Raw genomic sequence first — 12,370 nt, 5'->3', positions numbered from 1 at the left:
TCAGATTTTTATGACATTAAAAATGTCAAAACATAATGAAAATGTCATTAAATTTAACCAAATATGACTAAATAATTTACCCTTACGTACTGTATAAATGATAATTTACTTTTTTTTTATTCTTTTAAAGTTGTACAACGACTTGTTATACAAAATTCTAACAAGAAATATAATGAAAATATCACAATTTGCAAGTTTTTTTTTTTTTTTTTTTTTTTTGAAATATAAACATTAAAATATATTTTTTTTAAACATACAAAAATCAAAATGTATAGGCTAAGTTACTAGGCTACTAACACTTAAGTTGGTAAGTACTTTCCATCGCATTGCGATACCTATATCCACTCCAAATGTTTTGAAGTTAATCTCCTTCTATCATCTGTTAATATTCGCTTGTAAGCAGAGAAGGACCTATCAACATCACAAGATGTGATCGGGGCAAAATTACACGCCTTAATGACATCGGGAGCTAGAGGAAGTCCTTCAACGGTCGTATCCTCTAAAACTTGGGAAATTTTGCATATGCGAAAAGCATATCAAAGGAACCTCGTTGAGGTACAGAAATGAAGGAAAGAAAACTGTACGGAGGGACTTTATTCAAAAATGGCAACATAGCACTGGCTGCCATGATACAGATGCATCACTGCGAAAGGTGAATCTAGCAACAGTTGCATGATTAGTTTTATCCAGAACCTTTGATGCAAGGAGATACGATTTAGATGGTTCATCTGAATCAAGCTTTCCAATAATAAAATTAGCTATATCCTTCACAATCCGTTGTTTCATCAACTGAACCCCATACACAGCTGCTTCCAATATCTTCGCGAATATTGTTTAGACACTGCAAGTAAATAAATAAATTAATTAAAATATAGCCTACACCACGGCTTTCAATCTTTTGGATTTTATTAAATAAATTATTTAATAAAATCAATGAGAGCATACCGATTTATAGCAGTCTTCAAGGTAATATTTCCGTAACGTTGATTCGTCAGGAATTTTCCGGGAGCAGTATTTTTCCAAGAAGCTTTTGAAGACCAGATTGTTCACTATGTTCCAAGGAATGTTTGCGGCAACCATTGTTTGGCATAAATCGGCAAAGAACGGATCTGGTGTTTTTGGATTTTATGCAGTAAACAGCTGCTGTGTAGTACGCACCCATGATATTCTCCTTACGTTCGCTTCATGCAAAACAGTAACGTTATGCTGTTGTAATTGGGTTACTTTCGCGCACGGAACTTTAAAAATGTATTTATATATTTATTTAAGATTATTTATAAAAAATTATTTTACGATTTATACGAAAAAACTAAATATGCATGAGTATTAAATTTAGTATGTCCATATATATACTGTATATCGAAGCATCCAAAAATAAAAATTATGATAGATCTATTACCAGGTAATTAATTAATTTACTTAAATAAACTAAATGCAACAAGGCGTAATATTCAAGAGTTTTAAGATTCTATATAATATTGGTGTATCTTCTGAGATAGTTGTTCGTAGTTGTTCTTCTGTATCTTCTGAGATACAGAAGAACAACTACGATAGTAGTGTGAAAGGCATCATTTCGTCTGTATCTCATATTGTGTTCTTCCTTCAAAACGTATTGCACTACTCGAATAAGTAACGCTTCACTAATAGAGAATACTGTTGTTACTTGTCTTACCACCACCCACCGATGAAAGCCAACTAGCTTTGAAACGGTGCCGTCTGGGTAATGGTGCTCACTGAGAATAAGTAACAATAGTCTTCTCTATTAGTGAAGCGTTACTTTTTGTTGAGGAGGCTTCCATCCTGCAGTGGGTTGATAATGGCTGCACTTTACTTTTTTTTACTTTTACTTATTCGAGGTAGTGCAATACATAAGCAACTCGTTGTGAAGGAAGAGCACAATGAGATACATAAGAAATTATGCCTTTCACGCTACTATCGTAGTTGTTTTTTAAGAGTTATCTATGGTGTATCTACATCGATATTATATTCATTGATTAATTTTCGTACCCCTTTATTGCACACGTTGCAATATATTATTTTTCCATCCGTTTGGTATGTGTCTTTAGACTCTTCTACAGAAGAAATCCATTTTCTAAAAAGCTCGATTTTGGCTTCATTTCGCCAACAGCTGAGGTTGCTACTGTATAAAATAAGTTAAAATAATAAATAAATAAATTTTCTGTTTATACTCCGGGACGACCAAACGGTCAGAGGAATTCACAAGATAGGCAGAATACAAGAAACAGCACCGTATTCAGTAGTCACGGGCTTGAACCCCGGTCACTCAAGGCACGTGTACTTATGCACCCGCGCGCCTAACCACTAGGCTACGGCGAAACTACTGTAAAGTTTTAAATTATATCTAAAATGACACTACGGTGTGGTTGTGACTAAAGAGCCAATCAAAAGAACTTTGGGATTTAGCCGCTCTTGCCCGCCAACGCTGGAATGTGAAATGATTAAATGTAAATTCCCACGGTTTTTTAGAAATATATTTTAAATCAATTTGATAAATAATTTGTTGATTATCGTATGACGAAATATGAAAGTTATGTCAACAAGTATAAAATATGCTATTAAATATATTTCATATATATTTTTTAAATTATGACCTAATGTGTAAAATATGATGAAATTATAAATACGCTTCCTTACAACCTCAGACCATGTAACATGGCCACATTAAGTTTCATGCCTTTTCGCGAAAAATGAATATAATACATAAAAATCCGAACCCTACCTGCCACACAGCGAGCCAGCCTTGGTGAACATATCACGAGCTGGCGCAACGTTTCTTTATTGCCCAACAAAATCCTTTTAGGCCTCCATGAGATCACGGCCTCTGGTACAGCTATGCCTTTGGCACCGGAGGATGAAGCGCCAACGTCCAAGTGCAAACACTTAACACTACCCACTCCATTGAAAGATGCGACTCAAGTTTGTCCTCCCCATACATATTAAGAGCCAATAGTGATCTCAAATAGTTTCAGAACCCAAACTTAGATATTGGAGACGAAACTAATTTTATCCTTTCACCAGTAAATAAAAACACATTCACGTAGCATAATGTATCCAAGTAATGTTCTAATTCAATTAGGAATAAGATCCTGTTTTTTTTTTGTTACATTGATTTTCCAAACAAATTAACAAGAAATTACTGTAATACAAATCATTTTGTATTACACTAATTTCCAGATTTACGAACACCATACATTTTACGCGGTTTTCCAAAACATATGCGTCTTTCAGTTCGTACTGCAGAGCTACAAAATACTGTATATATGACGCATTCCAAAAGCAAAATTTTGCATATTTTAACTAACTTTTGTTTCGTGCTTGAATTTACGTTTCAATTGCGCCAGTCCCGAAGTATACAAAAATAATAAAATAAAAAAATATATAAAAAAAATTTATTTAATATATACACTGAGTTTTATTTTAGTGTGAAGCTTGCGAGGCCTGTTCAAAACTTATCCGTACTAGTACGATATGGTGAAAACAAGCATACTTACGGGGTAGGAGACTAATCGCCTTCGAATTAGTGGCCTCAAAAAAGGCGGCGCACTTGTGTTGTTATTGTGCTAGCCTGTAGAATCCCACTGCTGGGCAAAGGTCTCCCTCGACTCTCTCCATTCTTCTCGGTTCAGTGCCAGTCTTGTCCATGTGGGCACATAAGAGATGTTAACTCATCTCTCCACTTCGTTTTTTTTTTTTTTTTTTCATTTTCCTTCTCCCGCCAGAGACCATGTTTGGGCCGCGATTGTTAGTGGGTAGTATGATTGTGTTGTCTAACTTTCTTTTTAGCCTGATAGACATCTTATTTCATCCATTCTTTCATAGCAGCACACTTAGCCTAACAATATTTCCACTCTTGGAAGTTCTTCTGGCGATTTCGAAATCGTCGTAAGCTGAGCATCACACTACTATTTATTGTTTGTTCGGGGACTTCATTGCTGGACATCATCAATTCCTTGTTTGGCCAATAAACTCGGGGTAAGTAGCGACGAACGTGCCGATGTATTTTCGTCGTGAAGAAACCCGTCATTAGAGTTACATTCTTCGTAGTGGACAACACGTTTAGTCAAAAAATGCTAGCAACATGGTCTTCGTTTTGTAGTGCTTTTCATCTCCAGTTATGATGCATTTCAAAAACCTTTCGTTATTAGTCGCACATTCAAGCACATTGCATGGGACCTGCTGGCGGTGTTTGCAGCGGAACGAACTTTACAGAAAAGTGCCCATGTTCAAAGTTTTCATTAAAATGGTGTGACGTGATCTGAGTTTCTTCAGCGATTCATGAACAGTTAACCTTCGCATTTCGTAACAAAGTTCGCACCTGGGACACGATTTCATCATTTGCTGAAATGATGTCTACATCGCGGATCACTTTCGACAAACTCCTTACCCCGGTACTTTCCAAACTTTATCGACTCCAACATAACTATATACGAGCAATGAATAATTCTGCATCCTATCCACAATTCTGCAATTCTTTTGTTAGGTATATGCTTAATCAAGACTGTCAGTTAAGCATCGAAAGAGAAAGAACGGTTCAGACCTAACCGGCTGAAGACTGAAGCATGTAAAGAAATTAATGTCGAAATTTGAATGCATTACTCAACAACTGCATTTTAATTAAATCAATCCAATACAGACAATGAAAGGATATCGCAGTGAAAACAATGCTAATATCGATGTCAAAATCTGGCGACACCCTTCAGGGCGACGTCCACTTTAGAAAAGTTTACCTTTCCTCCTTTGAAACGACCATGTCAGTCGAAAACATGGGTACGGCCCACTGAAGTCTCCATATGCTATTTTAAGAACATTTCACTTGCAATTTTTCCGATTTTAAATTAAGTTTTAAACACGCATACACGCTTATTTCGAAGGCCAGCTAGATGTTGTGACCATAACGTCTATTCACGGCTAAGATAAAGACATCACTGAGTGTACCTGATATTTCGGAACTTAAGACGCAAGGGAATTTTAAGCAACACCTCCAAGGAAACAAGTGAGTCATGGAAAATACGGTGCGTTAGGAATCAAGATTTCTATAAATTTATAAGCAAGAAATCAACAGCGCAGAACAATCAACACTTCTGTCCTTTAGTTTCTTCTGAAATAAGAATGCTTATTTTTGAAGAATCACTTAGGACTGCCCTTCATTTACTTACGCTCAGTTGTCTGTCTTCAGTTTCTGGTTTTACGAATCTACTAACCATGTTGTTGCTTTTTCAGAAAGCCAAAAGTTCTCACTCACCATCACTTCCTCCGATGTAGAATGTTTTCCCAGACATATCAAACTGAACAAGTCTCTTCAGACAGGTTCTCTTTTTTGATCTTCCAAGTTTGTTGCCAGCATTTTTCAGTTACGGAGTCATTTATACATGCGGTGTTTTTAGAACTCATTGCATCAAACAGGACATATCGAAACACCATGGGGTACATGAAACGTTTCATTCTGTACCAAAACGAAATCCCACCCAGTCGCTCCCTTTAAAAATTTATGAATGTCACGCACAGAAAACAAGTAGAAGACAAATATTATTTGCTTCACTTTATGTTTCAAACGATCGCTGCTGCAGACGGATGAACCTTAACATAAATGAACAATATTAAAGTACCCACCCCCACAAAAAATAAATAAATTAGCTACACGAACAAAATCACATACATACATGAACTGACAATTTGAAACAGAATTGTGCTCCATCAGGTTGAACTATTAGTTACTGGAGCACAATTTTTCTACCATTAATTCCGAAAAAAAAATTAATGCATTTGTTTCGTTGCAACATATTCCCCTACGAGCGAAATGTGTTGATTATCAATTTCTTTTTCTTTCCTATATTCAGACAATAACAAATACTTATTTTCAAAATTGGCAGGATGGGGCTTATTCGACTACAGCAGGGGTCACCAAACTACGGCCCGCGGGCCAGATCCAGCCCGCGTAGTCTGTTCATCTGGCCCGGCCCGCCCCGCACTGTGCTACAAATGATCAAAATTTCTTAAATATATTGTAATTATTTATATGGAAATATAATAAATAGTGAATCAACAAAATACTACTGTTTCAATGACAGCTTGTGAGCGGGGCTTAAAATTTGGCAACGGCGAGCGGCGCCGCACGTGACATCACAAAAGGGTGCTTTGTCAGGAACACCCGCCATTCGTTAACGTAGTCATATCTACCGCCCATCTCGGTTATGGGATATGATCGCTAGGGTGCAGCAGGGGATAGATGTTAGCGCTGTCAAAAGTTATAGAGTGCAGTGCAACGTTCGGCTGCAAATATTTGGAATATTTTCTGTGAAGATAAGATATAAACTTCTGTTAAAAGAAATTAAAATAAGTAAAAATAAGGCAAATTCTTGTAAAATATTATATACAAATAGTAATATGTAAGTAAGAAATTGTTTCTTCTTTCTAGATATTTTTCTTCGCCGTTCTCCCATAGTTATGGCTACTAAGAAAAGAAAAGTAGATGCTGTGTCGCCTTTTCAATGAAGAATGGGAAGAAAAGTACTTCTTTGTGGAAGCAAGTAATCAAAGGGCTATGTGCCTGATATGCAACGACAGTGTTTCCGTTTTAGAAGAGTACAATCTTCGGCGTCATTATGAAACAAAACATCTTTCAACATTTTCGACGTTTTCTGGAAAGTTACGTACTGAAAAATTTAAATTCATAAAACATAGTTTGGAATCACAAAGGCTCACGAAAATATTTACTAAAAACGAATCTGTAACCCGTGTAAGTTACAAAATAGTAAATAAGATGGTAGAGCGAAGAAAACCGTTCACTGATGGCAGCTTCATCAAAGAGTGTATAATGGAAGCGGAAAATGACTTGTATCCTGAAAAAAGAAGAACTTGGGAGAAAATATAATACTGCAGATACGCGAAAAAGCTAGACAATTCTTGTGGTATTCTCTAGCGCTGGATGAGTCTACTGATCTCTCCAGCACGTCACAACTTCGCATATTCATTCGTGGTGTTAATTTGGACTTTCAGGTCACAGAAGAGTTGGCATCCGTTTGCAGCATGCACGGAACAACAACTGGAGAAGATATTTTCGTGGAAGTGCAGAAAACTTTGCAAAGCTATAACCTTCAGTGGAATCAGCTTCGATATGCCACAGTTGGTGGAGGAAAAAACATGGCTGGTGTTAGGAAGGGTCTCGTAGGGAAGATCAGAACTAAGTTAGATCTTCAACTTCCGGGTGCTTTGTTTATACACTGCATTATACATCAACAAGCACTATGTGGCAAAGACTTAGATATTTCTTGCGTACTGAAACCAGTCATCTCTGCGGTGAACTTTATTCGGGGCCATGCACTTAATCACCGCCAGTTCCAGGCTTTTCTTGAGGAAATTGACTCTGAATTTTGTGACTTACCTTATCACACAGCAGTGAGGTGGCTTAGCTGCGGTAAAGTCCTGTTTCATTTTTATAAGCTACGAAAAGAAATAGATATTTTCCTCACCGAAAAGGATAGAGCTGATACACTTCTATCAGATCCTACCTGGCTATCAAAATTGTCATTTTTGGTTGACATCTCACATGAATGAATTGAATTTAAAACTTCAAGGAAAGGACAACTTTATCTGTGACCTTTACCGAATCATTAAAGGATTTCGAAGAAAGCTATTACTTTTTGAAGCACAACTAGAAAGAGGAGATTTCTCTCATTTTCAGTGTTTCAAAGAATTTCTTGCTGAAATCGGAGAAGATATCAATCTCGAGTTTCCAAAGAAAATTATTAATGACTTAAAGCATCTTTTGAAAAGATTTTCAGACCTCGACAGAACTGAGTGATATTCTTTTGTTTCAAAATCCGTTTCATTGTAACGTTGATGACGTGCCAGTCGAACTACAGTTATAGATAATTGATTTACAAGCAAATGACCTATTGAAAGAGAAACACAGAGAAGGAAATCTTGTAGAATTTTATCGCTGCTTATCTGATAATGAGTTTTCAAAATTAAAGAAATTTGCCCCTGGTATATGGCATCAGTGTTCAGTACAACTTATGTCTGAACAAGCATTTTCAAAACTGAAATATGTAAAGTCCACATATCGAACAAGGCTGAGTGATGAACATTTAAAGGCAATTCTCTTGGTTGGGTGTAGCAATTCAAAAGCAAACATTGATATTTTAAAAGCTAAACGCCAGTTCCATAAATCATATTAATCTTTTCTGCTTATCTTATTCCTAATGTCGCCTTCCTTGATAAATAAATATATTTGTTATCTTTATTTATCTATATATTCTTTATTTTTGCATATTTTGTGTATTGGTAAATAAATATATTCGTTGTCTTCATTGTACATACTTAATTGTTTGTTGTATTTACTTAATTGTACATATTGAACAAAATGATTTGATTATACGGCCCGCGCTCGTCAATCTCTCGGTTATCTGACCCGTCGTGAAAAAAAGTTTGGTGACCCCTGGACTAGAGAAACAATCACTTACTTCCCGCGGAATCTGGAATCACATCTCCTCGACTCACCAGAAGAGGAGAAGGCTTTTACTAAGTATGCACAGGGACTTTTTGCCCGACGCAGGACATTAATTGCCATCCACAGAGACCACTAGCATGGATCTTACTGATGCATGCCATGGAATTGACTATATGACTGAACTGATCGGAAGTGGACAAACTGACCTGACATAAATTACCAACAAAATAAATACTTCTAACGAGAGGCAACTGAAAATGACAACACCGGACTTGAAACTGCACGTTGAAAATAACACTTACTGGACAGCATTACCCTAGGGACCCATTGGAAACCTACATGTACTACTATCAAATTAGTGACTTGAAACAATGACAGTGAAATCAAACTGTTAGCTGACAACACTGACATGGACCTTTTAAATGGACACCATGAAACTGACTATATGGCTATACTCTAAACTGACTAGAAATTTACAAACCATTTGGACGAACTGACAAAATAATGATGCTTCCAATGAGACACAGGGAATTGGAACCACTCGACTTAAAATTGCATCCTGAGAATAACACCTACCGGATGGATCAATACCCTCAGGACCAACTGAGAACTGACATATTACTACCAATTATTGACTTGAAACAATGAGAGTGAAATCAAACTGTTCGCTGACTACCTACCTTTGTTGACCAGCAGCGATCTTACAAGACCGGATGTGTCGTACCTCGATCGGGAGCCAGCACAGCCACTGGAGATGCACCATGGTTGTCCTTGAGAAACAGAAACTTAGACCACCAACTCCTAACTGTGACTTAGTCCTATTAGAGGCAATTAAACTGGACCTGAGCTCTTCAGGCAATGGCCATTGATAAGGCAAGGAAGACCCAAGAAACACCCGGAGGAGGCAAAATAACACTAAATGCCAGCCTCCTGAATGTACTTCTTAGTCTGGAATAATGGATCCATTACCTGACAGTGACTGTTGACATTGGCGACCTGAACAGGGCGCTTTAGCCCAATTCACTTTTAATTCCCATCACTTGGGCAGGGTGCGAAGGGACGGTTTTCCGTCCCCTCCCTGCTCCTCTCCTTTCTCCTGGTGGGGCTTATCCCCACTGACCAGGTTGGGGTTATCATCCCCATTGTTTCTACCTGTCCCCCTCCCTCAGACTACCCCTACTCTAACTTGTCACATTTTTTTATATTTATTATTTTTTTTAGGCCCTTGCCACCGAAATCTTCGGAAATTAGGTGGCAGGGCCTGCCAGAGTGCTTCCCTCCTACCTGACTGGCCTCCTCGGGGTTAAGTGTGGACAACGGGGGGGGGGGGGGGGGTTCTACTAGGGGCCCAACGCTATTAATGAATTGAATAACGATTAATGAATTGAATAACGAAAAATATAAATTGAATAACGATTTATTCAATTCATTAATGCTAATGAAATTGAAAAATATTCAATAAAAGTCTATAGAAAAGGTTTCGCAAAAACCTTTCGCCGTAATACATTCACTGACAAAAATCACCCGCTAATCAAATAACTTTGATGACCCCATCTTCTGACTAGTGCTGTGATAGTCAGTCGATCATAAAGAGGCTCAGTTTTATTCGTACAACTAAAGCATTCTACTATCGCTCACGACAATTGCAGATTATCTTGTCCTATTTAAAAACTTCAATTAATCATTTTAGGGAAATTGGCTTAATTGCAATGATTGTGAAATATAGTATATAGAAGAAATTTCCTTTGCACCCCCCCACTTTTGCAAGTTATCTAACTTGAATAGAATTGTTTTCTATTATTCATGTAGGTTATGGAAATTCAAAAAAAAAAAAAAAAAACAACACTAAACAGGGATAATTATTTCGATATTATTACAATGAGCAACGCCACGCTGATTAATCGACAGCCACCCCATATACTGTATTGCAAACACAGTCAGTAAAGTAAGCCGTCAAAAGTGGTCGGTTAGCAGGCGATTCCTCCCATTAGCGCATAGCAGAAAATAAAATTGGCTTCGACGGCTTTATTTGCTGCAGGCCTATGGTGAACTCTTGCCGACTGTTTCCAATAGATCATTTTCCCTGCCCTGTCTCAGAAAGCTACCCACCTTTTCTCTCCCATCGCGAGTCTGTATGAAATCACATGCATTTATGAAGAGGATTTTGGTGATAAATTTGGACAAGTCAACACACTGGATCCATCCTATACCTCCAAATCTTAATCAAGCAAGAAGCATTCAATTAAAAGTATCACGAGTCCTAAACTATAGGATTTGATAACAAAGTGGCTCAACATTGAAAATTTTTGTCTCACGATTTATTCAAAAATCTTTATAGTACAGCCAACTTAAAAGTTTGTTATTATTATTATTTTATAATTAGGTGTTTTCTCTCGATACCATCTCAAACAGGGCTGTAGTGGAGGGTATACACCGTATACCTCTGGATTAAGTGCGAAAATATTGTTCCTCCTGCACTAAATAAATTTTCAGATATGAGATTTCTGTTACGAAAACATTGCCAAGATCGGCTCACTGAAGAGAAACATTTTATAGTGAGCAAATGATCATGTCACCACTTAAAACCAACTTAAAATTTACCACTCTCTGAACGTCACTAACGAACATTAAAATATCCGGGCTAGTAATATGAAATACTGCAGTTATATTATAAACTATGAAAATACATATTATGAATATTCATTCCCCCCCCCCCCCCCCAAACACAAGGAGTTTACAAACGAGGCCATCACTCAGTAAGGCAGATATGAATTTTAACATTAATTTGATAAATTAACATTTTCTTTATTTAAACACTAAAGATAACACTTATTGGGAAATAAAGAAAAATAAATCTACCTCGCTTTGCTTTTATAATATTATTATTACGTCCTTGTTAAAGACGGAATATCCCTATGTCAAGTCAGCAGGCATGAAAATTATTCATTTAAGAATATAAAAATAAAGTTGGCACTCATGCACACTTACCGAGTAAATATCAGCCTAGATAATTTTATCGTCACAGATCAAAGCTCAAAATCTTGAAATATCATATATATATTTTTTTAAATTTAAATAAACACTAAAAATTCAACAGAAACCATTCACAAAAATAACCATTAAAATCGACCATACCATCAACCACTTCTAAGCCGAGACTAAAGCTCTTTGAATGTAAGGTCATCATCATTCAGAAATGACGAGGGGCAAGGTGGGAATTCAGCTCATAGATCGGAAGGGACGACTTCCAGATAGGTATACAAGGTTAGCATCAAAATAAATTCCCCCTTATGAATTAAATATTTTTAGGGGATCAGCTAATCATAATGCACTAATCCCAAATGCAAATTTCACGTAGGTTTCGGCCTATAAAAAACAAATATGCATTACAATGGACAAACAGTGTCCATTAATCTGAAATGATAAATAACTGACGAACATGTTACCATTATTATTGGTTATAATAAAAATTATTCTTCTTCCTTGGAATACCTTAAAGCCAACAGACAAGAGTTCTTGTTCCATTAAAGCCCTTATTGATCTAATGACAAAAAATAAATAAATAAATAAATAATAATTAAATAAATAAATTGAAATTACGGAGGTTTGAAAAAATTTCTCCTTGAGGAAATATCTCAGACGGTTCCAGAATTATTATACGTTTATTTAAACGTAAGGTTTTCCCCTACACGGCCTGAAGGCAAGGAGGGCATGATACAAATGCACCCATCTCAGTGAGATTCAAATTTGCATTAACATAAGAAAGTTTGACAATATTTCTGGTTTTTTTTGTTTTTTTTTACAGAAGTTGACATGCTTATATATTCAGGTAAAAGGATACAGGTTACAGATGAAAACAACTTATGACTGTTACCAGGATATCATCTATACTTATTTGCA

General features: G+C 36.6%; 2 protein-coding genes across 3 annotated transcripts in view; one reads left to right on the top strand and one right to left on the bottom strand.

Annotated features, from left to right (window-relative positions):
* Positions 1-12,370, bottom strand: part of Sms (spermine synthase) — a 163,890-nt gene that overhangs the window by 92,945 nt on the left and 58,575 nt on the right. The window lies entirely within an intron of this gene.
* Positions 7,048-7,575, top strand: LOC150083640 (general transcription factor II-I repeat domain-containing protein 2-like). The gene has a single exon (XM_090378550.1). It carries the CDS (start codon positions 7,048-7,050, stop codon positions 7,573-7,575), a length of 528 nt encoding a protein of 175 aa, XP_090234676.1.

The sequence above is a fragment of the Mastigoproctus giganteus genome, chromosome 7, assembly GCF_048544385.1.
Source record: "Mastigoproctus giganteus isolate SK-2022 chromosome 7, ASM4854438v1, whole genome shotgun sequence".
Classification (NCBI taxonomy): domain Eukaryota; kingdom Metazoa; phylum Arthropoda; class Arachnida; order Uropygi; family Thelyphonidae; genus Mastigoproctus; species Mastigoproctus giganteus.
The sequence above is the reverse complement of the archived record's forward strand: the minus strand, read 5'-3'. Positions and strand labels throughout refer to the sequence as shown.